Raw genomic sequence first — 27,146 nt, forward strand, 5'->3', positions numbered from 1 at the left:
TATTTACAGTAAAAGACAAACATTCTATACAAAAGTAAAAGAGATGCATTCTTTTTTTGCTACTATATAACTGACTGACACTAACCATAGAAGAAGAAGAAAATGGGAAACTGACTAGATGATGATACAGAGCTCTGTAAGCAGCAGAGAAGTCATAGTTTGCAATGGCAATTCTCTATGGCCTTTTTTTTGTAAAATTATTTTTCTGAAGGGGTGTTGAAGGGGCATACTTCACCTACTCCTGGTTTAGACGTTTTTACCTATGACACCAACAAGGACTTATCACACACTAGCTGAAACCCTATTGTTTAGTTCAGAGGTCCCCAACCCCCAGTCCGCGGCCTGTTGCCGGTCCATGGCCTTGGCAGGACTGGGCTCTGGAAAGAGATCTCCACTCCATATGCACCCTCACCCACCCATATGGCCCACCTACCTGCACACATGGGTGCCCTGCCCACCCATGAGTGCATGCGAGCACACCCCGCTCACCCTTGAGCATGCCCTGCCCACCTGTGCATGCGCAAGTATGTGCCCCCCACCTGTGAATGCCCCCACCAACCTGCAAGCATGGGGGGGTGCCCTGCCCCACCACACACAGACCCCACCCTCCCAAACGGTCCAGAAAAGGTTGGGGGACACTAGTTTAGTTAGTCCCAACTAATATAGGCTCACCAACTCAGTAAGGAGTTGGTGAGTCAACTCCAAATCCTTTATGGACTTACTCTAGTTATGATTTACAGTGGTAAGCAATGGGATTTCAACCACTATTTTTACCACACATAGATGTTAGACAGAACATAGGGGAGTATCATTTTAAAACCCACACCACTGCCCTCAGTATCTCCCTTAAAACTTCAGGCTGGTGCAGCTGTGTATCTATTGGTGAAACACTGACAACAATAATGTTCATTTTTTAAAAATTGCAACTTCATATGTTTGTAGAATTCAGAACATATGCCAGAATTTCACTTCCAGGAGCGCTAAGTCAGAAACCCTGCCAATGATAGGCTCAGTCTTCCTTCGCCTGACCTCTCCATATAACTGTTATTTCAGTTCCCAGCAGCAAGCATGGCCAATGACCAGGAATGCTGGATGATGCAGTCCAATACATCCAAGGACACCAAATTGGAAAGAGTGATCTGAGCAATTTATCTGACCTTGGACCATATTTAACTTTTGGACCCTTTTAGTCTTTTTTTTTTTAAAGAACAGAAATACAAACCCTCTCCATTTTCCCCCATCCTTTCAAAAATGCCTGTTTTTAAAAGTCTTCTAGTTCAAAAGTGTCCACTGCACAAGACAGTATGAAACAGGTCTGGAACTATATTTTAAATAGAAAACCTATTTTAAAATACTTTAAAATTATTTTGGGTCTGATGCTAAAAAACTCAGAGGAGATGTACTACTTTGGTCTCATCATCAACATTAAAACGCTGTTTTGGACTAGGTGAACTACAGGTGTGACCTAGCAGAAACTATGAAGAGCCCTGCCTGATCAGAGCAAAGCCCTGCCTAGTCCAGCATCCTGCACACCACAGTGGCCATCTAGGTAACAGGGAAGCCCAAGGAGTGCTTTGGAAACAAATGGAGAAGAAAGTCGAGATACATAGAAATGCATTATCTTCCTCCATTTTTCGGGAGGATTTTGATACATTTTCATCCTGTGTCCCTTGTATATACGTACAGACTCTGGGAAAGGATGCACACTTGGAGATGAGGGTGCAGAGCTAGCTCAAGACACTTCGTTTCCTGAGCCAAAAGACAAGATCGTACCTTCTCCCTTTCCAAGTACAAAAGCCAACCAAAGTGTACAAAGTTTGTGTTGTGAATGGAGAAACTTTTGCATGTTCTTTCAATAGTAGAACAAGTGCTGCATAGATACCTGGGTTTCTAGCCCCACCACAAAGCAGAAAAAACAGTGAAAAACTAATAATCTTCATTAAAATGCTACTTATATACCTCCCCTTAGTGCTTAAAGCTCTTTCTGAGTGTTTTACAATTTTTATGCAGGCTACATATTCACCCACCGTATGAATTGGGTACTCAGTTTACTGACCTCAGAAGGATGGAAGGTTGAGTCAACCTCAAGCCTGCTACCTGAGCCCAGGACAGAACAGTCATTTAACCACTGTGCCATGAGTCTAGTGCATTGAAGTTTCATTCAAGATGGAAAATCCTAATCCTAGCTAAATAGACATGCACTCTTGAAGGTACATAGGAAAGGAGCAGCATCATGTTTGTTTCTTAGAGAGTCAAGAAAGGAAAGGAAAGGAAAGGAAAGGAAAGGAAAGGAAAGGAAAGGAAAGGAAAGGAAAGGAAAGGAAAGGAAAGGAAAGGAAAGGAAAGGAAAGGAAAGGAAAGGAAAGGAAAGGAAAGGAAAGGAAAGGAAAGGAAAGGAAAGAAAGAAAGAAAGAAAGAAAGAAAGAAAGAAAGAAAGAAAGAAAGAAAGAAAGAAAGAAAGAAAGAAAGAAAGGAAGGAAGGAAGGAAGGAAGGAAGGAAGGAAGGAAGGAAGGAAGAAAGAAAGAAAGAAAGAAAGAAAGAAAGAAAGAAAGAAAGAAAGAAAGAAAGAAAGAAAGAAAGAAAGAAAGAAAGAAAGAAAGAAAGAAAGAAAGAAAGAAAATACAGACATATAGACAAAGTAATAAGCAAACCCTAAAAATATCAGTCTAGCTATAGATACAGGAGGAAGAAGGGGTCAGAATCAAAATGACAGACAAACATCTGGTTACCCTACTCCCCAAACTCCCCTTGTGGTCATTTGGGCTGGAAAGAGCTGATACTTGGAGGACACTAGACCAACTGTTCAGTTTTACAAGGATGTTGGTGAAGCAGCAGCTTCCTCCATTATACTTAGGGATAATTTAGAAACTACAGGGCAGAGTGCTTGGAATGCACAACTCTGTCTTCCAAAAAAGGAGAAAAAGTTGGAGGCCTGCTATCATTTCCCCCTTTATATCTACCCAGCATCTGTCATTTGAGCCCATCATCTCACTCTGTGCTTGCTAAGTTGACCAAAATAGAGAACCATTTTTTCAAATAGAGCACAAAAACTTTTCTAGTTTTTAATCTGATTGTTGTCTGAGAATCCAGGATGTCTCTGAGGCTCTTGAGCTAACACCACTTCTTAGAAATATTTGAGCATGGGTATTAGACATGTGGAAATATGATGCGTATTGGAAAGTCATGCTTGTATTGGCTGACCACTCATCTTTAGATTCTCCTGTCACTTTAACAGATGTAAGGGGAGTCTAGTCATACTTTATACTTGGTCAAAGCTCTTTTAGGTATTAATTGGAAACATTTATTTTCTGAAACCCAGAGCTCAGAATTTTTACTTTTTGGACTTCAACTTCCAGAATCACACAGCATGGCTATTGGCAAAGCATGGAAGCAATTTTTCCAAGCTTGCATGGAAACATATTTCTTTCTTTCTTGTACTTAGTATAGTCGTGGGTGTAGTAAAAGGTCATGAGATCCAGTCCATATATATTGGAAACTTGTTCCTAGTTTCTAAATATAACCCATGTCATTGACCATGTTTGAGCCACGTTGGCTCTTGTGAACATTAGCTACATACAGTTAGTGCTATAATTTGCACTAGAATACTCTTTCTGACTTTCTGGACAGAACAGAGACAGAAAACTCTTTGCCCTACTCTTGACTTCTACGTGTAGTGGGGTTCTTGCCAGCCACAGTGGATATAATAAGATGTAAAGTAAAGATGAATCTTTGGTTTGACATATTGAAGGATTAGATGTACAGGAATAGTTCTCATATGGCATAAATTTTCACATAAAAGGATAAGTGCACAGGCAAGACAGATGTAAAATAGCAAAGACTCAAACATTCTTGGTGGGTCTGTTCCATGCTCTTCTCTCTCCTTCTGCTGCCCATTTTCTACTCTCTGTTGAATCTTCAGTGGCTTAATCTTAACTGTGATAAAATATCCAGATCTAGATCTTTTAAATAAAAGTCTAACAGGACATCAGTGCTTGGTGGGTATTTATCAAGTGTTAAATCCAGTGATTAGCACCAAACTAGATAGACCCATTGAATGAATGGGATATGGTAAGCCAACACTCTTACAAGTGTTGATGTAATGGTTCTATTCTTGTCAGGGCTAACAGCTGGATTTAGTCCAAAGCAGGCTAATTTTGCGTAAGAACTGACTAAGATGATAGCTTACTCTTTCCTAAGGCCCTTGTTTTAAAAATTAAGTTGTGATGCCTTTCTTTACGTGCATCCCTTCCAATGAGAGGCAGGCTTTCATGGTTGAATACTCCCTCTGCTGAAGCAAAAATATTTCTAAAAGGCATCTTCTCTACATACTACTATATCATGAGATACTGTGTACACTAGCCAGTTGTCTCTATTACCCAAAGAGTTAATAGAGAATTAGTCAAATATGCAATGCTCCACTTGCTTGAATCATTTTAGCAAGGCCTGCCAAGACTCTGGACTAACTATCGGCCTGAAGAAAACACAAGTCATGGGCCAGGGCGTGGACTCACCTCCCTCTATTACCATCTCCACACAAGAATTGGAGGTTGTTCATGACTTTGTGTACCTTGGCTCAACAATCTCTGACACCCTCTCTCTAGATGTCAAGCTGGATAAACGCATCAGGAAAGCAGCTACCATGTTCTCTAGACTCACAAAGAGAGTATGTCTCAATAAGAAGCTGACGGCATATACCAAGATCCAGGTCTATAGAGCCTGTGTCCTGAGCACACTCCTGTACTGCAGTGAGTCTTGGACCCTTTGTGCACGACAGGAGAGGAAGCTGAACACATTCCATATGCGTTGCCTCTGACGGATTTTTGGTATCACTTGGCAGGATAAAGTTCCAAATAGAGTAGTCCTAGAACGAGTAGTCCTAGAATGTATATCTACATTGGCTTGGTCATGTCTTGAGAATGGCTGATGGTCAGATTCCAAAGGATCTCCTGTATGGAGAATTTGTGCAGGGAAATCACCCCAGAGGGGGATCACAGCTGCAATACAAGGACATCTGAAAGCAAGATTTGAAGGCCTTAGGAATGGACTTCAACAGATGGGAAACCTTGACACCTGAGCATTCAGCCTAGAGGGAGGCATTGCATTATGGCCTCTCCCAATTTGAAGAGACCCTTGTCCAGCAGGCCAAGGCAAAGAGGAAGTCACAAAAGCAGCAAAATCAGGGAGCTGTACAGGGGACAGATTGGATTTGTCTTCAGTGTAGATTGTTATTCTCGAATTGGCCTTCTCAGCCACACTAGATGCTGTTCCAAGTCCTCCATACAGAGCACGTTGCCCTAGTCTTTCGAGACTGAAGGATGCCTAAGCACTTGCTGCCTCTCTTAGCTCTCCATCATCCCTTACTGGATGGGACAGAGTGGAGTTGTAAGCCAAAGTGCCTGGAGAACCACAGTGTTAAATGATATGTAGACATATGATTGTTTTTTCTAATCTTGATGCACAGCCAGCCTAGCTAATCTAAAATACACTGTTAAAGGCATTTGGCCATGAAACCAGGGATTATGGGACACCAACTAAACCATCTACATAACTTTCCTAATATTAGAGCTGATTGTCCTTCTAGGCTGGACTAGATTTTGTCACATTACTTAATTAGCATGACCACACATGCATTCATAGAAAAAGGCAAGTTCCCCAGAAACATTCATGCTCCAGGATTCCAAAGCCAAGCAATGGCTTGGCCACCACAAACCAAACAGTGTTTCATATTCCCACTTCATATTTTGGTTTTATTTGTTTTTCCAAATAGAAGTAATTTTCATGCCTGCCCTGTGAGAAATCCTTCACTGATGAGACTGCCCATAAAGTGCCTGTATGGGCCCGCCAGCCCTGTGTTTTATTTAAGCTGGATTCTGTGCAGTTTCTTTTAAGACTGTTAGGAGAACAACTAACTCTGATCACAGTTTAACTTCATGTTAGATTTTAGGATATGGCCTTAAGCCATAGGATGTGGAAAACACATTCCCCCCCCCTACTCACAGAGATGTAGCCCACCAGATGTTGTTGGTCTGTGACAGAGTTTGGGGTGAGATTAGCCAAGGTGAGATTTTTGGTAAACTGTCATCCAAAACAGTACCTCTTCCAGTGGGTGGGTTACGTACAGCTCCCACCAGCCTAACCACAACTGCCTGTTGTGCGGGAATAATGGGAAGGGCAGTCCAGAAACACAGCAGAACAACAACAACAATCCATTGACACCATGCAAAGTTATTCAAAAATATAAGACTTGTGAAAATAGCCTGTGGTAGGGTGTGTGTGCTTAGGATGGAGGCCTGTTGTACGGAGGTGCCCTGTTTGTTAGGACGAAAGGAGGACACAGGGGAGCGAAGCGCCATCCGCCATCCCCACCGCATCCCAGGGGGACGACCTTTTTTAACAAGTGCAGGTTTTTCACATAGTGTTGCTGGGGCCCAAACGGGAATCCGAGGAACAACACAGAGAAGAGGCAAACCGCAGCCTCAACACAGCAGCTGTTATCTTTTCTGATCTTCAAAATCTCTTGCCTTCCTTTAGGGCATGGATCTGCGGCGTCCCTCACTCAGCTCCTGCCCCACCACCGCCGAAATCAAAGGCGATGCTTTCCTTGGTGCCTCCAGGAAGCGATGCTTATCTCTTGGCTCAAGCCGGGACGGTGCTGGAGATGTGAACTCAGATGCCCTGCAGATTCAAAGGCTGCGGCGTCCCGCCCGCTGACCAGCCACCCTCCTCCTCTGACACCGTCCTCTTGCTTTCCATCAGAAACCTCATCTGGTCTTTCTGCCCAAACAATCCCTCTCGTTCGGAAATGAGGATTTTCCGACCCTAACATAAAAGGAAAGATTGTCCTTAATTTCTTGACTAAATGTGAGATGGACTGACTCACGGAAGCCATAGGCTTGAGTCTGCAACAGCTGAGCGGGACAGTTGAGGACAGGACATTTTGAAGACCAGTCATTCACAGGGTAGTCATAAGTCAGAGGCGATTTGAGAGCAGGTAACAATAATAATTTTCTCCTCTGAAGGGCATTCGCCTCAGTTTACACACCAGCCCACCCACTCACTGGCCACAAACCGTAGACTGGCTTTAACTGGGTTTACCTCAATTATCTATTAAAAAGAAATTAGCTTCTATCGATACACCCGTTGGAGAGCGTCAGACTTTCTTCTCCTTCGGGCTTATGGAAGTGTCTTACGACATCTCCCGAAGATGTATTCAGTCCGATATAGAATTTAAAAAACCTGTCTGTCCCAGAGAATTCGAAACCAGATATGCACCGGATTAGTTATTTCGCTTAACCTCGTTGGGACATAAGCACTCCGGTTCTTGGGTCTGCCCGCGTGTAGGTCAGGGATAAGATAGAGCTGGAAAAGTTCATTTTTCAAGTACAACGCCTAGAATGCCCCAGGCGGCACAGCCAGCCAGAAGTTTCTAGAACTACAGCTCAGAAAATGCCATTGCCAAGCTCTGCTCGAGGCAACAGAAATGCCAGGACGACAATGCGAAATTGAGCTATGTCCTGTCTTCCCACCCTCTCCCCAATACTCAGTCCGAAAGCTGCGCGGTATGTTCAGTAGCGTTTCTCCTTAAAATATGACGCAATGCAGACGCTATCTAAGTTGCAATTAAAACAGGCATAAACAGATCGCAGGAACAGCATGGAAATTTATGGAGGTTATTTGCACGGTATCCACCAACCACGGAATAAACGAGATGTCTTTTGAAGACTGCGGCTTGGTAAATTATGTCCACCATCCTATTTTATTGAATGGAAAGTGCTTCTTCTTGGGTTACGCTTTGGGGCGAACATTCCCATATAATAAATGTGACCATGAATTAAAATGCTCTGAAGTATATTCAGAGCGCTTGCTTTGTTTACAAGATGAGCATGGAGTCGCAGTCTTTAGTATGTGTGGGTTAGTGCCTGAAACACAATAAAAATGCATGCATTAAAAAAAACGGAAGAAGGAATTTACTGTTCTTTGTATGTGGCTAAAGTATCTGGGTGAAGAGGCTCCTAGAGTGAACTAAATCAGCAATTCTGCTTATAGACAGGCTTACCATACAGTCGCCTTATTGAACTTAGCAGAATTTCTATAGGAATGTATGGTAAAGAGTAAGTCTTAACTGTGAGTTATAATCACTGCCAGAATATTCTGGTTTTACTTGGATACACAGAGAGATGCCTGTAAACATTCTCACTCACTCTCTCACTCATTCAAACACACACACACACACACACACACACACACACACACACACACACACACACACACACACACACAGAGAGAGAGAGAGAGAGAGAGAGAGAGAGAGAGAGAGAGAGAGAGAGAGAGAGAGAGAGAGAGAGAGATTTCTTACTGTTCCCACTCTCCTTCCTTAAGGTTTGTCCTGTTTACAATATGTCAGGACTTCATTGTGAGTTAATATTTGTTCATACCGAAAACAGCTTGAGCATACATAAGGTGCCAGTAAAAGCTGGCAGAACAAGCCTGAAAACCTTTAATGGTTGATGGGCCTCCTTTAGAAGATGGTGGAGCACAACAAGAAATGAATGGGAGGAAGGAGCTCAATTGTTGCCTTGTCTTATCTGTGGACCATTTGATACCTGGATAGATTAAAAAAAATTGAAGCAGGAACAAAAGTCATATCGCCCCCACCCCCTCTCCCTCTCTTGTATCTTCCAGAACTGGTCTATGTATTTCTCAGGTACACTGATGCTGACCATGTGCATAGCCAGAGTTTGTTTTGGTGTGCTTTTGACTGCATGGGCTTCAACAGTCTAAAGACTGAGATGCTCATTCAGATTAATTGTGGAGACAGAATGACACAAGCCAGGAGAGGTTTCTGTTGAATTAAACTTTCCTAAAATATATAACTGAAGAAGATCTCAAAGGTCTTCCAGTCCAAATCTTTGATGTTAATGGAATTGCACTAATATAATATCCCTGGTACATAGCACCCAGTCTGCACCATCTTCAGGGTCAGGCTGTTTCACTGTCCAGCAACTGGTACCCTCAAAATGGATGAAACGGTTATAAATCTGACATCAGAAATGACAATGTTGAGAGAGAGAGAGAGAGAGAGAGAGAGAGAGAGAGAGAGCACTTTATCCTCCCAGAAAACTCTCTCACTCTGGAAACTGATTCTGAAGTGTTCTTTCTGAAGAAAGAGACTTCAGAGAGACATTAAAATGGGAAACTGCTGAATTACAATATACTGTATTAAGAAGTTCCAATCAGTCTCCAGCGGTTTGAATTGAGATAATAGTTTCTTATCACACTACGTGTGTCAGTTGGTTTACCAAGTGGGTTCTGATATCACCAGTAAATTTTGGGAATGGCCATTTTTAGTAGCACAATTGTCACTGACTGTCAGTACTTGATGTATTCGATTTCTTGCTGACCTATGAAATTCCAGATAACACTTTTTGCATCTGGCGAAGTATTTATACAAGTGCAATGTGCTGTCAAGTCACATTCTGCTTACCACAACCTTTATACTGTTTTCAAGGTGTTTCAGAAATTGAAGAGTAGTTTTACCAATCACACACACACATGCACACATGCACACACGCACACACGCACACACGCACATGCACACACACACACACACCACTCTATCCACTATGCCACACTGGGATAGAAGTGAGGGGAAATCTTGCCAGCATAGTAAAAAGGTATTGTGTGGTTGCACAACTGTGTGTGTTTTCCCCTGTACCATCCACTGCTTTGTGGTGTTCAGCCTGATAAAGACCCACATGGGGCTGAAAGCTTATGGTAGCGATTTCTTTTTATTGGTCTGATTAAAGTATCACCCACCCTTGCCTTCCAGTTGTGTACCAGGACCATATAGGGACACCTTACATCTTTTCTATTCTTCAGATGTCCTTCAGGGAGGCCACAATACTAACAGAAGCCAAATTATCTCACATCATTATGTTGCCTGGACTTCCTGCTGAACAATAACCCCTTAAGATATCAAATTTAATCTTTGAGGTGATAAAGGAGCTTTGCTCTGATCGTCATTATCATCTTTACCAAAATTTATCTTGAACATTTTCTTCATGTGATGTTCAAACATGGTTCAGCTATGTAGTTTGTCAAACCCATTTTGTAACCAAATACCATAGGTATACCCATTATTTTTAGGCTATTTGTTCCCATTCTGTCAATTTCATTTTAGAGTTTACTTTCTAGAGAACTGAAGAACAAATCCTCTGATTATTTCCTTCATTGCTGTGTAACAATTTTCACAGTGTCATAAAAACAGTCTTAATAAAGCAGCAATAATTATGTCATTATGGTTAACTGCACTCAATAACAGATTAGACTTTCTATTTTGCTAATCATTTGTACAGAGTGCATAAACCTCAATCACATAGAAATAAAGCTAAAATTCAGCTTCATTATTTTGTTGATTCTTTCAGAAAGGTTAACAATTTTAGCATTTGCTTTTCTGTGTTGCAAAAAAGAAAGGGAGTGGGAAATGTAAAATTTGTTATTGACTCAAACCTAGAAAATAAATGATTCTAGTTAATGGCAACTATAGTACAGTATGACTTCTTCAGTAGCCTAGGGAATTATCAGTAAGGCAGTAACCACAAATAGACACTTATATTTAAATATTTCACCGGATTATGCTTTATTAAGGGGAAAAAAACCTTTGATTTACAAGCTCTTAAAAATAAAAAAAAATCTTTCATTCTTGGGCAGCTCACAAATGCAGTGGAGGCAGAAATGTATATATTTTTAAAAAAATAAATAAAATTATTTTATACTACCTTTCCAACATACCAGGAGGTCACCAAAAATATAAAAACAACCATTCAGAAACATGAAAAAATACAGCGAAGCCCTCTCCCATAAAAGCAGCAACCATCTTATGTGATCCGTATTACATTTGCCTGGCTAAGCAATCTTCTTCAAATGAACGTATGATGCCTGGTAGTTCGGATGTCCTTCACACTGGATACTGGCCTGCATCATCTTGACAGTCCTGGCAATGGAGCTTAACATTTTTAATGGTCCTTGCCAATATACACACGTGTTCATTCCCAAGATGCAAAGTTGGCGAATAATATCATGGCCCAATCGTGCTCACCATAAGGAACCCCAGAGAAGCGTACTGAAGGTAAAACCCACAAACATGTACTCAGGTGGCATATGCACAGGGATGCACACCTCTGTGTACCTGTACTGAACTTCTTGGGGAAAAGGTGGGGTATAATTTCAATAGCATGCGTGTACTTCCTAAATTATTTCCTTCCGTTCCCATTGTTCACAGTTTCCCCACCTTCCCTGTCCCCCGCATGCATAATGTATAATATACGTGTGCATATGCATATGCATATGCACACACACGTCTTAGGATAACATTTTATGCACGTGATGCAGGAAACCTTACTCGGTGCAACCGGCGAACGGAATCATTTCAGTGTCCAGTCCCAATGTGGACATGATCTCACTCGCTTGATCTCACTCACTCCCAAATCAGTTCCGTTGTCTGCTGGTGGAAAGTCTGCGGGTTTTGAGTCGAAAGAAAGAAAGAAAGAAAGAAAGAAAGAAAGAAAGAAAGAAAGAAAGAAAGAAAGAAAGAAAGAAAGAAAGAAAGAAAGAAAGAAAGAAAGAAAGAAAGCGCACACATAAATAAATTACTTCAGCGCTGTACTAAACAGAACGTAAAGGAGTGGGCTGAGAATCATCGCCTCCGCCCACTTACCTGGGAGAAAGTCCCATTGATCTACGTGGGGTTTTGTTCTAAAATGCTCTTGAAAACGATACCCACCCACTCACCCATCCAAGGTTTGACAAGCAGTTTCAGCGCTCAGTAACGTCTCTTTTGAAGTCCCTTGTTTAAAAATAAAACAATGAATCCTCAGTGACTATTCACCAATTCACTCACTGGGGCTCTCCGGGCGGACCCAGGTCAAGGCGAGGTTTTGATCTCCTGCATGTTTTATAGGCACGGCTGACCAGACACGATCGTCCAGACAAACACTTCCAAGTCGGCATTCGGAATAGGATCTGGGACGCAGAAGGCTTAGCGAGTCGCTTCATCTCACTCCATAACGTAAATCCACCGAGGTCAGCAAGCAGATCTGGTTAAAATCACGCCGCTAATGGGTCACGGATGGCAGCTTGAGGCGGAAAAAAAATGCCTTTTAGAAGCACCTTTCTTATCATTAGCGGTTGTTTCCCATCCTCTGCCATTAGGGTAAAGAGGATCCACCCAGCGCTCTGCATAGCAGGCATCGTCAGCTGTTGAAAAGCCCTTTGAAATAAGAGCAGAGCACAGTTTCTCAAATCAAGTGGTTGCATCCAAATTGATCTCTTCCTCTGTCACCCCAGCAGACTAAAGTGGCCACCAGAGATGAGAACTCAGTTGTTGAGTGCCTGAGGTTAGTTTCCGTTAATCGTACTTAATTTTACCATTATTTTATATGACATATTGTCTTTTACTGATGTAATCCGCCTTGGGTCTTTTTAAAGGAAAAAGACGGGGTACAATACTTTAAATAAATACATATATAGATGTTGTTATTATAAGCTCTGAATAAGGAAGTATGCAATCACAACAAAAAGCAAAACAAAACAAACTGATAATAAATCGATATTCATCGAAAGAGAAGTGGAGGTGGATCATCTGCTTTTAATACCCTTGACTATGGCGTCACATACACATCATTTCATCCTCTTGTTCTGTGTTAATAAACCCAGAATAACTCCCATCCCAGATGTCTTGCTACCATTAAGGAGGACTTCAAGCAGGAGGTATTGCCTCCACTCATTGACGAAAGAAGGGTAGGCAGAAGGTCGATCTCATCGTAGAACCGGATCGTCTGACATATCTGCGGGTACTTCTAAACAAATTAACAAGCATCCCCAATTGTTTAACAATAGGAAGAACAAAATGCCCCCTGCTCAAGAGACGGCAAACATGAAAAATGGGGATAAGTAGGAATGGGGTTTTCTACAGAAGGACTGTGAAGGCTGCTTAGTTCTGGGACTGAAAATACATTCGGAGGCTCAGAACATATATTTTGCAGCAAGCTCCTGTTGGTAGATCTTGGAGTTCTGGGAAAACCGGGGTGGGGTGGGGTAATAAATGAATGAATGAACGCAGATTTCTCAAAACTGAACTCTGCGTCCCCCCCCCCCCCAGCGCCCTAAAGACCTGAGCACCCGGCAAAGAGTAATTTTGATTTGATGTCCAGGGAGGAGGAGGAGGAGAAGCAAAACTCGTGCCTTTTTCCTGTAAAGACCCTTTCCTCTCTCAGACAAAGCTGATGCCAACTCCTTACAGACAAATGAGCAGGTCCGTTTGCCAAGACCCCGGGGAATTCATTAGGCTTTGAATTAATGCCTCCCCCAACAGTTTAAACACCCCGAAAGCTCTGAGCAGTTTACGGAGGGGGGGGGGAAGGTGATGGAAATACACAATCTCACACACACCCGCTTGGTCTCCACCGTCTTTTCTAAAAGAAGTCACAAAAGCTGCCTTGTCTTTGATTTGAGAAGAGCCCACGTTGAGGGCCACAAGGTGACTGGGTTCTCTTCTGTCTTGATGGGATATGATCGGAGACTTTCGACAGACCAGGATCTCAAAGGATCACCAGCAGGTTTCACTTTCTTCTCGGATCCTTCCGTTCCTTATCGGAGGTGTGTGTGTGTGAGAGAGGGGGGGGGGGATTCTAGTGGTGAGAGACCCCCTTCTCCAGATGGTGCGCCGAGAGCAAGGAGGAGGAGGCGGGGCAGCGGTTCTCTTTCTCCTGGATTCCTGGAAGAGGAGACAGAAAAAAAGAAAAAAGCCTCCCCTTTCCTGCAGACTCGCCGCCTTGATTTCTCCTCCGGAGACTCCCTAAAGTGGTCCAAGTTTTATCGCCCGGCTATGAAAAACAAGAGGATTGGAGCTGTTTTTAGAGGGTAACAACTGGTCTGACAACTCACTCAGGGCCCCTGTTCAGCCTGCTTAATCCGAAATAATAACCACAGGGAAATAAACCCGGCCCAATAGGATAAACGTTCGGTAATACTTAGACACATTCAACGGGCCTACTCTAAACGCAGCCAGATTTTCATCCAACTCATCAAATGCAGACAGACATCTTTCTGAATAGATCTGCTTTCTAATAAATGGGATGAAACCTTCTTGAACGCAAATGTGTTTAGGATTTGGGGTGATCAGCAGAATTCAAAGCACTTCACCTCTATCTGTTCTAAGACTAGTTTATTATTGCCCTTTAATAGTTAGAGCAGTTCCGGGTGAGACCAACTTAAAACAATTTACAGTACATGCATTTGTCGATCAGCCACCTTGACGCTCCCTTGACATATGTTTAAGGATGGACATGAATATCCCAAGCCTAGTCTTACGCTCCTTTCCGTTGGTACAAATCTCATCGAAATCAGAGGTACTTATTAGTAAGCAATTGTCTGTAGGATGGAACCGTGAGTTGTTTTAGGAGTGTAACACAGATACTGCTCAAGCCTCCCTAACATCAGTGTCAAATGCATGTATTGCTACATGGTTTTAATAGTGGTGCGTTGATTTTTTTAAAATATAAATAAGGCATCCTCACTGTACAGCTGAATGGAAATAAAGATCGCATTTAAACAAAAAAATCTGCTAGTACCTTAACCCCCAAAGTCTAAAGCAAATTGTTGTTCCTACCTAGAGTAAATTGATTAAATCAATGGGATTTACATTAGCTTTGATTTAATCCAATTCATTCAGTGGACCTATTCTAGAACTCGATTTAGCCCTCACAAATCTCCCTAAGCCACTTCGTCAGATGCATGAACTGGTTGTTGTTCAAACTACAGACGAAATGGATAAAGAACATGATCTGAAGTAAAGTATAGTGTCATAACAGCAAGTCAATTCTACTTACATTGTCCATTCGGCGCCTCCGCATAAAATGCATTACACTCCTCAGAAGTCTTATGATGGCATTTGTACTGGGAAGTGATGTTAGCTTTGTTTGTTGTTTGCAGATTGTTTACTTCTTTAAAATGCCAACCACGCCCATTTACAGCCTTTTATCCCAACCCTTCCTCGTAAAGTAATTGGGAGGGGGGTATTCTTGCCTTTATGTGTCTCTGATGTTTTGTTTCTTTTCAGTCCTCTACTCAAAAAGGGGGAGGGACGGCCCAAAAATCCCCCAACCCTCAAACATCCCCATAAATTATTTACCAGATAGGAAACATTATTGGTTGAAGGTTGAGCGCGACCGACAGTCTTTGAAAAGAAGGGCAAGCCAACGGATGGTTAAATTGTTATTTGATAGTCCTTGCCATGGCTATTTGGCAAATAGGTTTTTATCTGTAAAAGAAACACACGCACATATTTAGATGGTTATGTATATTAAGGAAGTTGAATACAGACATCTACAAAATACGGTTGACTATATGCTACGAATCCTTTTTTACCATGGCTTCAAATAAAAAGCAAGTCGCTGGATTATTTCTGTCCAATTGAATCATACAAATCTTCTTCGGGCAGGTTTCTTTCCTGTGGAGAGGAGGAAAAATAGAGAATTATTAGTCGGATATTGTTTAAAATAAATTATCATTAAGAACAATCTGAATTGGTGGTAGTTAGGACATCAATCAAGCTGTCGTGTTTTTTTTTTTTTCCTTTTCTGTTTTCTGTCAGCATTGCGACTAATTCTCCTGTCTGAACCAGATGGCCCAAAGAGCTGGAATCAAATGATGCGTTATGAAGAGAAAACACTCTAAGTACCCCCTTATTCGTGGATGCATTTCGAATCTAGTTGTACTAGGAGTTGCAAAGTGTAATTTTGAAAGGAGTGCGGTGGCAGAGGAGAAATAAATCATTCCCTGGTGGAAGGACGAGGAGGGGGAGAGAAAGAGTCAGCAATAAGTCCTTTCTGCACACTTTTTTGGGGTGGGGGTGGAGTAAGGACTCAGCGCGGCATCTTCTCTGTTGTGGATCAAAGTTCTAGCTGCTCAACCGAACCGACTCAAGCTGGACGGTACCTAAATCAAGGCACCGGCGTCTAGTTTGCCATTGAATGCTACAGTATCTGCCTCTCACACCGGTTTCCTCTCGCATCCCGCTCACATGCCCTGGTTACACCTGGTGCATCTCTTCCCCTCCCCCACACCCCACCCTGCTTCTCCGCGCCCCTTTTAACTCTTCGCTCGGGCTCTTCCTTTCATCTTTCTCCACCGGGCAGACGTTTCTATTTATCCCCCCCGGCCCTCGAGTGAGTGGCGTCACCAGAGGTAGTGTAATGACGATTGCACCATTAAGGGATGACAGCTTTAGAAAGAAGAGGGCAATGGTGAGATCCCTCCCAGAGCCGGCGCTGCACACTGGAGCGTTCGCATCACAAGGTCACCCCCCGGCGCTTCACACACGCACCGCTCCCGCTCCCGCGGCGGCGGCGGCTCCTCGTCTCTTCTGCATTGGCAGAAGAGGACCTGCCGGGCGAGGAAGGAGGGGGGGAGAAGAAGAAGAAGAAGAAGAGGGCGCAAAAGAAGGGTGGATGGAGTTTGGGGCGGGCGAGTGGGGGAAGAGAGGGAGGCTCGGGATTTTCGGGGGAAAAGCTGCATCATGGAAAGCAGGAAGGAGATGGTGATGTTCCTGGAAGGAGGTCAACTTGGCCCGCTGCTCGGCAAGAGGGCGTCCAGTTTGGCCGAGGCCGTGGGAACCAACCCGGGTCAAGAGCCGCCTCCTCGGGACAAGATGATTCATAGGAACTGCTTGAGCCCGAGATCGGGACCCTTGCCCTCCCGGGAACGAAGGGGAAGAAGAGGAGAGGAGGAGGAGGAGGAGGAGGAGGAGGAGGAAGACGGCGAGGAAGAGGAAGAGGTGGAAGTTGTGCCAGGGACAGGGACGGTCCCAGAGAACCACCGCTCGGCTGCGGCAGCGCTGCTCCTCTCCGCAGCCGGACAGCCGCCGCCGCCGCCGCCGCCAGCCCCCCTGCACCGCCTCTCGGCAGCCAAAGGCCAGCAGAGCAGCTCGGACACCGAGTCAGATTTCTATGAGGAAATCGAGGTGAGCTGCACCCCGGACTGCGCCCCAGGCAACGCGGAATTCCTCCAGCACGGCAAAGGTACCCAGCCACCCCCATCCCATCCCATCCCAACCCCACCCACCCCCTTCGGACGCCGGCCTCCCTTCCCCTGCTCGCCGGAGCTCCCACGGGGCTCTCAGACAGGCGCCAGCCAAGGAGCCTCCCCGGGTGGCTCCTGGAGTTTATGGACAGGAGTTGCTGCCGGGCAGCCCCTGGAAACCACGGGGGGGGTGTGCGGGGGTAGGACCAGCTCGGCTCTGCTGTTCTCCACTCGGTCCCCACAACACTGGAGGGCCAGATGCTGAGGCGCAGGGGTACTCCTTCCTCCCACCAGTTTGGCACGCTTTGAAGAGCCCTGCCTTCGTTTTTATTTGTGTGTTTCCTTCGCCCTTTTATTCGCCCCCCCCCCGGACCCACAGAGCTGGTGCTCCTTGTATCTCTAATTGCCCACAGAGGGAGACATCGGCAATCACCCCCCCCCCCAACATACACACATCTCCCGCTTTGAAGTCTAACGACGTGTTAATGGGGAGACATGAAATCGCATCCTCCCTGCAACCGCGGATTATGACCTTTGCAGGTTCCCACCAACCCTCGCACTCATCCTCTCCCGCCGGGACTTTTTATTGTAATCCATTTCCTCCAGAACCTTTTCGTACTCTAGCGCACAGAGCCCCCGCTTCGCTTTCCAACCTCCCACCGCCCCATCCGGGGTTATTGGACTTTGAGTTCCTCCTCCCCTCCCCTCTCCCCCTCCCCTTTCCCAAGGCAGGGAAAAGGAACTGGAGCTTCCCTCAGTTCGGCCGAGATCAAAAGAAATCCGCAAGCTTGCTGGCCAGGGTTGCCAACTGGTGTGTGGTGGTGAGTGTTCGTGTGTGTGTGTGTGTCCGTTTTGTGTGTGTGTGTGTGTGTGTGTGTGTGTGTGTGTGTGTCCCGCAGGGCTGCCGTGTGCTTGGATGAGCACGGAAGCATTCACCGACCCCCTGCCTCCAAAAGGACCGTAAAAAGCGCTGCAGACCTGCCCAGCTCCTCCATCCCTAGATCAAGCCGTCTGAGGGCCGATTTGCACGTTGTTTCGAGGTCCCGATTGTCTTGTCACTTCTCTTGTCTTGGTGGCGCCAGCTCGAAAGTGTCGCGGGGCCCTTAAATTGCCTTTGGTCGCGCCCAGGCATAAGGACTGGTTGCATATGAAAGCCAAGCCTCGAGAAAACCGGCCTTCTCATGCCCCCTCTGCCATCCCATCCCTCAGCCCCAAACTTTGGGGAAGGCGTTGACCAGAGTGGGGCGGGGGAAGAAGGGTCCTCTTCGATCCAAGAATTTTTTTTCTCATCTCGATTCCCTGAAAGAGAGATAGAAGGGGGGTGATTGAGATAAAGAGAGAGGCAGATCTTCCCATCTTACTGCTAGAGTGGATCCAATACAGTAAATGACCACTGCTTTTTTAAAATCTCGACGTTAAAGGGCAAAACGGTGGTGGGTAGGCAGGCAAGTAACTTTTCCCCCGCAGCCCTCAAGATATGAGTCCCAGTATTTAGGTACCAAGACCTTGTTTTCTCTTTTGTATAGTAAAAACAAGAGATTCCACCGGAGGCTGTCAGACTTCATGTCTTTATCCAGTTCACATTGTAATGAAGAAACTACGTCCCCCTAATATCGCTGCCTTTTGTGGGGGGGGGGTGTTACCGATTTTTTTTTCTTTTGCTGAGCTCTTCTGGGTGTACCTGTGTATTCACATGCATGTAATTTCCAGACAGATAGTTCTGTGTAACCTTAAAGACAGATTAAAGCATCAGCTTCTTGAATTGAAGTCTGTTTCATTGTATGTGAGATAACAGGCTTTAAAATGCTATGAAGTACACAAGAGATGGGCAGGCCTCTCTGATTCCCATTCCCCTTGGCCTATTTCCCTTCCACCACAGGTGCGACTGGAAAGCAGCAGCCGAAGGAAAAAAAAAACTATCCTTACCTTCAAATTCTGCCCCATCCACCAGGTTGCTGTGGCTGAAATCAGTGCACATTTCTCAGATCTAAACCCATCTGGGCTTGCCATCAGAAAATGTTTGACTTCTGTTCAGTGGCCTTAGAATCCCATTGAAATAAACATGAGTTATTACAAATAAAGCATATACATATTATTTGGGAGGACTGTCCCCTGGACATCAGTGTATACACTTTCTGAGTCAGTCTACCTGACCATCTTATAGCCAGATGCTAAATATGAAATGAAATGGAACTGGCTTCAAAAGAATGTACATCCCAAATAATCCTCCTGCACCACAATCCTATGCATATTTACTTGTACATAAACCCTGTTATGATCCATAATGTTTACTCCTATGTACAAGTGCATAGGATGGCAGATGTGGGGGGGGGGGAGAAGCTATATTTGCACTCAGATCTTAAATGTCTTTGGGATTCATATCTCAATACCTGCCCTGAAAGGACTTTGTCCTGATATTGTGAGTTCATAGTATGTTATGTGTGGGGTTTTCAAAGTAACTGAGATATTTAAGGACAGACTTTTATCAGTTCCAAACCCTCAGTGAGTGGGATTCAAACCCAGGCCTCCTGAGTCCTAGTCTATTACTCTATCCATCAAACCACACAAGGTATCCCTCATGGTATGTTCTTCCCTCTTTTCTAAAACATACCTAGTTTCCAAGAAAGCAGAAGTCTCAGACTAATTAAATGCAATCATGATTACCTGAAATCCCAATGAGTTCAATAGGACTTACTCTCATTCAGATGTCTAATAGGACAACAGGCTCTGCTGAGAAAACACCCCATTGAAATAAACAAGGCAAACTTCCCAGTAGATCTCCAGCATAGGATTCTAAGGTGCCATTCTCTGGAGTAGAAAGCAAGTCCACAGAATTCTGAGGATCTTTCATCTGAGTAGGACATGGTCAGTCTGGCCCTGTAATTTCTGGCATGAGCCTGGTACCATGGCTTAACTTGGTTGCAGGTCTGATGGGCAGTCCCAATCTGCCCATACCACCAAGCTACTAACATCAAGCTGAGCTGGTTTTATCCACAGGCATTCATTCTGCCCTCCCCTTCTGTACACTGAGGCTCTCTAGACGGAGATGGGGGAGCAGAGCTGGTGGCCAACCGGGGTGGGGATGGCAGCTGTCTTTCTGTCACTGGCTAGCTTCTTTTTGGCTTTCTTTCATAGGGCAATGCTCAGAGACCTCTGCAGGCAGTCCTGGCATCGGAGGTGATCCCCCCAAAGGTGGTGGTGCTGGCGGAGGCAGCAGCAGCAGCGGTGGAAACAGTGGGGGCTCTCAAGGGTCACTGGCCTGCAGTGCCAGTGACCAAATGCGCCGCTACCGTACAGCCTTCACCCGGGAACAGATTGCCAGGTTGGAGAAAGAATTCTATCGGGAGAACTATGTGTCCAGGCCCAGGAGATGTGAACTGGCGGCTGCCTTAAACCTACCAGAAACCACCATCAAGGTAGTACCCTTCTGACTCTCTTCTGTCTTCCCAGTAGCCAAGCTGCTTAGGGCAGAAACTGGGAAATTTCATACCCTGATCTACATATCCCAGAATCCCCCAGCCAGCATGAATGTTCTGGGACCTGGGGTCCAAAAATAGTGGTGTTTCCAAATTCTGTCTGCCACCCCACCTTTGCTGGGATTTAAGATCCATGCCAATTCATTGTGGTTCTTTGATGAAAAACACTAATTAAAGGGGTATTACTGAGAATAAATCCCCCTCATTTCCATAGGCCTTGCTCTCAGAAAAGCACAGCTAGGATTGCCTCACAACACTTAATCAGTGTCACGGAAACTAATGCTAAACCATCATAAATACCTTTATGGTAATGAACTGAAACTATCACAAAGTTGTGAGCAACTGCAGGCCAGCTTTAGGTTACTATTCCTTTGGGATTCTTGTCCCCTCAGAGAAACAAGCAGGCCTACTGGCAATTTTCTCCTCTGAAATGAATGTCCCTGAATTGCAACCAAACACAGCCCTGTTGATTTCAAAGGGATTTAAATTCAGAATAGAAACAATTGGGGTCTGAACTGAGTTTATCAGGCTGTCATTTGGAGGAATGCACAGAACACCTGCTTGAAAATGAGTGTGATTTAACAGACAGAGTGTCTGATTAGGACTCGGGAGACTTGGGCCCAAATCCTGCCTTGGTCACTGGGGGAAAGATGGTAAACCACTCTTTGAACATCTCAGATACCTGGGAAGCCCAGACAGGATCATCCTAAATTGTACAGGATTTGACCAGAGGTGAACACAACTGACAGAACAGGACCTGAAGCTGCCTTCTTTGCATACAGTACTTGCTTAGTAGTAAGGTCCATTAAACTCAAATTAGATTTCCTTCCCTGTAAACATTCCCGGGATATGGCCCCAAGATGGTTCAGACTAGAACTCCCAGGCATGTATGTGGGCATGGTCCAATCTGGACATTACAGACTGTTTTCCAGTGCAACTGCTAGTGTAATGAAATTTCCGTTACAGCAAGGTTGCCAACAATTCAAGGTAGTTTCTTCTGGAAAGACTGCATCTCCTATTAGTTTCAGAAGGCTAGGCAGACACACATACGGTGAAGGATTATTTGAAAACATTGAAAACATTTTGAGCACTTAAAAAAATCGGCAGGATAGGAAAGGCAGGGCAGGGCCAATGGAACACAGAGTTACTATGTAGTTTGAGATGAGGATTATGGTTGTGACAATGGTCCTCCATGACAAATCCACCGCCTGGTAACCGAAGAAAGAAAGAGCAGCAGCAATCCTCCACTGTGTTCCTGCAGTTCTGGAACTCCGTGTACATGTCTACCAGCTAATTAGGGAAAATAATAAGATCAGTCCTGGGTAATATAAAAGCATGACACAGGAGACACAGAGAAAAGTTATTCTCATGATCCAGTGAGATTGATGGAAATACAGCAAAAGCAGTTTTGTGGACTTCGAGCAAGATGAATCACTGCAGGAAGACTCTTCTGACCGACTTTTCTAATCATTTTAATATTTCAAGCCCTTACTGGAGATTGCCAGCCAAGAAACATAAAGAAGCAGAAAGCTCACTTTCTTCTATTGAAAGGTGACCCCCTATTAAGGGTCACCTTTCATTTTTATGAAACTGAGATAAAACTGAGCAGGCGTTTGATAAAGCAAAATGCCAATTTATTCAAGAAGAAAGAAAGGCAGTGGGGCAATATCCAAAATCACCTTTATGAAAGATAATCACCTTTATGAGATCGTTAAAATATCCTTAGGACGGGAGGTTTCGAGTCCTGCAGGACTTTTCATCATGCTGGGCATTGCAAAGGCGCGGCGGGGGGGGGGTGGACAGAAAAGTCTCCGCTCCTCAATTATCCAGGCTGTCATTGGTCATAGAGACTCCGGCGGCACGTGCGAAACTGACCCTATGCCGGTTTAGCCAAGCGTCAACCCCACTAACTTCGATGGCGCTTACTCTAGAGGAAGCGTGCCTCAGCATGTAGCCCAGAGCATGTAAGCGAATGCCCCAAGGAGTACCGTAATTGGGTTCCCTCTTCGTTTCGCTTTTCTTCTTCTGCTTCGGGGATTTTAAGTGGTCCTTCTGTCTGTCCCTGCCAGGTGTGGTTCCAGAACCGGCGGATGAAGGACAAGAGGCAGCGCTTGGCCATGACTTGGCCCCATCCCGCGGACCCGGCTTTCTACACCTACATGATGAGCCACGCGGCGGCCACGGGCAACCTGCCCTACCCTTTCCCCTCCCACCTGCCTCTCCCTTACTACTCCCACATGGGCCTTGGGGCTACGCCGGCTTCGGCCGCCGCCGCCGCCGCCGCCGCCACCCCCTTCAGCTCGCCGCTGAGACCTCTGGATACCTTTCGGGTCCTCTCCCATCCTTACCCCAGACCAGAACTGCTGTGCGCTTTCCGGCACCCTTCTCTCTACGCCGCCCCAACCCACGGACTGAGCGGTGCCGGAGGGGGGCCTTGCTCCTGCTTGGCTTGCCACGGGAGCCAGACCAATGGCTTGCCCCAAAGACCCGCGGGCTCGGACTTTACCTGCTCGGCTACCACCCGGTCGGACTCTTTCCTCACCTTTACGCCTTCGGTGTTGAGCAAGGCTTCCTCTGTTTCCTTGGATCAGCGGGAGGAAGTCCCTTTAACCAGATAAAAAGGTTCATCTCAGGTTCTCCTTCTCCACTGCCTCAACCCCAGCCCACCCTCCGCACCCCCCACCCCTGGCCTCTTTCTTCCTCCTCTCTCTTCCAAAGGTCCTGCCGCTGATCTAAGAACTTCCCACCCGTCTTTATTTAATTGCCTTGAGTGGACACTCACGGCCCGTCTGAAAAGGAAAAGGAAACGAAGCAAAATCAAATCCATTTCCCCTTAAAAACAATGGAAAGATTTAACCTATGGAAGGATTTATATATCGTGTGAATCCTGGAAAGAATACGGCTAAATTCGGAAAGGATTGGTGAGAGATTTTCTCTAGGATGCACCTATAAGAAAGGAAGAAAGGGAAAAAAAGAAAGAAAAGAAAGAAAGAAAGCGTCATGATTTGCACCATTACAAAAGAGACTGAACTTTCGCCTTGGAAGGACTTATTTCCAGCCTAAGGGGGCAGGAATGCCTCAAAACCATGGCATAAAGAGCTTATGCATTAACCTTGTATGTGACTAAAAGGAAAATACTTGAAAAGAAGAAATTGTCGAGCCTAACAACAAAAAATTAAATAAAATGTATGCCTGACTAAAGTGAAGATCTATGCTTTGCCAGATTAAAAAAGAAAAAAATGAAGAATTTTTGTGGTTTTGCAATTTAAGAGTATTATTGCATTATTTCTGTTTAGGAGGTTTTAAAAGAACTGACGTTAAAAATGCCACTATCTCAGCAGGCACACTGAGAGCTTGTACGGGCGATTGTTTTCACCCCTCGCTGTTCCCCAGTTCTCCGAAATATTAGCTTCCCCCGATAGATTGTTGGGAAGGAAGGAAGGAAGGAAGGAAGGAAGGAAGGAAGGAAGGAAGGAAGGAAGGAAGGAAGGAAGGAAGGAAGGAAGGATCTTCTGCATCTTGCCAGCTGAGACGGGATGTGGTGATGGTAGTGGAGGGATGGAGGGGGGATTGGGAGGGTGAAATAGGCAGAGGGAAACCCAGAAGGGTCAAAGCTATTTGTCCTGTAAAATCACAACGTTCCATTGTCAGTTGCTGAATTGTGACCACACCGGGAAATTAGCAAGTGATGTATACCTAGCGGAGGCTGCTTTTTTTTTTAATGTGTCGGCTGCGAGAATGTTCTCAGCACAGAGACCGTGCGCCTGCCAAACGCTAACAAGCCGCCAAGGGAAGAGATTAAGTGACAGGGAGCAGAACGCTTTCCTTCACACAATCACGAGGCTGCAAATTAAAGCCAAAACAGTTTCCTCTTCTTTTTGATTCCCCTTCAATTTCCACATTGCGTTTCATACCACCACCACCTACCTCTTCCTTCCTTCCTTCCTTCCTTCCTTCCTTCCTTCCTTCCTTCCTTCCTTCCTTCCTTCCTTCCTTCCTTCCTTCCTTCCTTCGAATTCCACTGTCTTCTCTCTGCTAGCCTATATCATAATCTAGCTCTCTTTGTACATATTATTATTATTATTGAAAAATACAAGACATAGTCTTTGACTGGTATTATACGATGCAAGTTTTAATCCAAAGCCAATGTTCCTATTATTATTATTATTATTATTATTATTATTATTATTATTATTATTATTATTATTATTATTATTATTATTATTATTATTATTATTATTATTATTGGAATGTACTTTCCAAAGTACAATCCTTCTCTCACACACACACTTTAGACTGAGGCAGCAATTTTTCCCTGTTTCAGTAATTTCTCAGCTATTTATTAGACAAACAATGGAGGCCAATTGAGACCATTTACTAGCTCCCGATTTTAAAGGCTGCGTAACTGTTGCTCTTGTTTCTTCTGCAGCTGGTACTGAGAGGGGTTGAAGTCCTTACCGGAGTTTCTCTATCCCTAGATTATATTTCCATTGTAATACCAATAAAATGGGGAGGAAGGTGTGGTGGGGAAAGGAAAATTTGGATGTACCCCTTAGTCTAAGTTGCATTGTGTCTCCTAGGAAGCTAAAGCCTTTTTTCATTTACAGACCAGACTCCCAAATCATTTTAGCTTGATTTTAGATCCAAAAGATAACTTACTCAAAAAGTAAATCTTAGTGGAAACTAGAAACCTTTTAAACTTCCGGATAATATTATTCTGTTATAAGGCCAGAGTCTTGAGGGTCCCGGCCTCACTTCAGCTTCCGAGTACTCTGGTTAGGTTAAACCTTTTGTTTCAAAAGATGAATTCACAATCCTTGGGAAAATCTGCCTCGCCATGTCCATTTGAAACAAACGAAAGGAAAGGAATACAAAAGAGTCACCCTGGTAGTGGACAGCTCCTGAACATTTTACTGGAGCTCATCGCAGGAGAACTTCCCCGAAGGTCTTGTTCTTTATACTATTAAAGGGATAAAACAAGACTAATTTATTGTACTAATTGGTCTCTGAAGAAAGAAAATATGAGGCTACAGTTCAGAAAGTTGCCTTCGGTTTAAGGAGGTTACACACATACAAACACATACACACGAAGTGCAAAAGCTGAAGGTTGAACCACTGTTCGCCCAAAGCAAAGCAAAACGAAACGAAAGAAGAACCTCAGCTGAGTTCGACGAAAGTGCTAATATTAGTTGGGACCTTGAACAAAGGAGTACACAAGTGAAAGGAAAAAATTACTAATGAGACTGAACAGCAGAAATATTTTCTATCCAGGAGCCCTCTTTACTACACAGTGTATTTTCTTCACTGGTAAAAGGAGAGGTTTCTGAAATTTCTTAGAAATTCAGGTGTGTTTTCTGAGAAATACATCTCATGGAAATCCGTAACATTTGCAAAAGTGTGCGTAGGACTGGAGTGTAAACCTAAGGTCGTTTCAAATGGTGATTCACCGGCCACAGCTTCAAAGAACACTCTTGTACAAAGGAGAAGGGAAAAAAAACAAGGTCGATCCAGTGTCACATGGCTATAAAGACCCATCGTTGTAAGGGAGAAAAACAGGTTTAGGCTAAAGCCTAAGGAACCAGTTTGTCTGATAGGAAAATAAAATTATTTTCTCCTCACTGTTGTGGTTTGCGGGGTGTGTATATGTGTGAGCTGGGGCTTGTCTATATTCACGTCTGCATGGAGTCCTTCGTGACCTCTCCCGTCCCTCCTGGCACTGCCTGGCCAAATTACTCGGTGGTTTCAGAGGAAATCTAGTTTTCTCGTCGGACAGCTACAGAAACCGAAGACGAAGATGCCTGGGTATCGGTGGAGACATATGACACAAGTAGACGACTCTCGATCTGACTCAGAACGTTGCGATGTTAAGGAGAGCGTGGAGATGGGGGTGAAGTTCATTTAGGCAGAGCAACGTGCTAACCACCTTTCCCCAATCCAGCGCCTTTCCTAACCGGCTGAGGGATCCTGGGACTTGTAGTCCAATGCTTTTGGAGGGCACCAGGCTGAGGAAGGCGGTGTTGCACAAATCAAAGGGACTGTGAACCTCTTGGCGTTCTAAGCAGGACAGTTGCCTTAAGCTTGGGTGCGGGGCGGGGGTGACCTCCGTACACGCAGTTTACCAAACGATAGGAGGCGGATTTTGGTTTTGTTTGTTTGTTTGTTTTTGTTTTTTGAAAGATAGAAGGATAGATTTTTTTTTTGGTAGGGAAATATTGGGAGTCCAGAGCCCTTTGGACTACATCTCCCATCAGCCCTGATCGTCGGCTATACCAGCTGGGGTTGATGGAAGTTGGTATCTAACCAGACCGAAGGGCCACGGGTGCTCAAAAGGCATAAGAGGGCTGCCTAACCACAAATAAGATTTCTCTTAAGGCTAGGCAGGGCTCTTTTCAAAAGAAAATGTTGTTCATCTCAGCTGTAGTTACTCTCAAGTAAGTGTACATAGATTGTTACCGCGCTGGTACTGGGCCCGATTCAGGGTCCAAAGACATCTGCAGATTAAAAAAAAAAAAACACGAAACGAAAGCGTCCACATGTCCATCGCATGCCTTTATTAACCGTCGTCGTTTTACAAACTGGGTGGATTTCCT

General features: G+C 44.6%; 1 protein-coding gene and 1 long non-coding RNA gene across 3 annotated transcripts; one reads left to right on the plus strand and one right to left on the minus strand.

Moving 5' to 3' along the window:
• Positions 1–10,615: 10,615 nt before the first annotated feature.
• LOC144583605 (uncharacterized) lies at positions 10,616–16,406 on the minus strand. Of its 2 annotated transcripts, XR_013537500.1 has the most exons (4): positions 15,998–16,172; positions 15,428–15,509; positions 14,890–15,320; positions 10,616–13,884 (listed from the first exon to the last, which is right to left on the minus strand). It is a non-coding gene; the product is annotated as an uncharacterized LOC144583605 (long non-coding RNA). The 2 variants fall into 2 exon arrangements; XR_013537499.1 differs by having other exon boundaries at positions 15,428–16,406.
• On the plus strand, positions 16,405–23,800 carry EVX1 (even-skipped homeobox 1). The gene is made up of 3 exons (XM_073003326.2): positions 16,405–17,079; positions 20,216–20,496; positions 22,626–23,800. The coding sequence occupies exons 1-3, from the start codon at positions 16,578–16,580 to the stop codon at positions 23,172–23,174; spliced, it is 1,332 nt and encodes a 443-aa protein (XP_072859427.2). The 5' UTR covers positions 16,405–16,577; the 3' UTR covers positions 23,175–23,800.
• The last annotated feature ends 3,346 nt before the right edge of the window (positions 23,801–27,146 follow it).

Source organism: Pogona vitticeps, chromosome 6, assembly GCF_051106095.1.
Source record: "Pogona vitticeps strain Pit_001003342236 chromosome 6, PviZW2.1, whole genome shotgun sequence".
Lineage (NCBI taxonomy): Eukaryota > Metazoa > Chordata > Lepidosauria > Squamata > Agamidae > Pogona > Pogona vitticeps.

Coding starts and splice junctions, on each gene's coding strand:
- EVX1 (XM_073003326.2), top strand. CDS start 16,578: ATGGAAAGCAGGAAGGAGATGGTGATGTTCCTGGAAGGAGGTCAACTT. Junction 17,080..20,215: donor ATTCCTCCAGCACGGCAAAG/GTACCCAGCCAC, acceptor TTTCTTTCATAG/GGCAATGCTCAGAGACCTCT. Junction 20,497..22,625: donor TACCAGAAACCACCATCAAG/GTAGTACCCTTC, acceptor TGTCCCTGCCAG/GTGTGGTTCCAGAACCGGCG.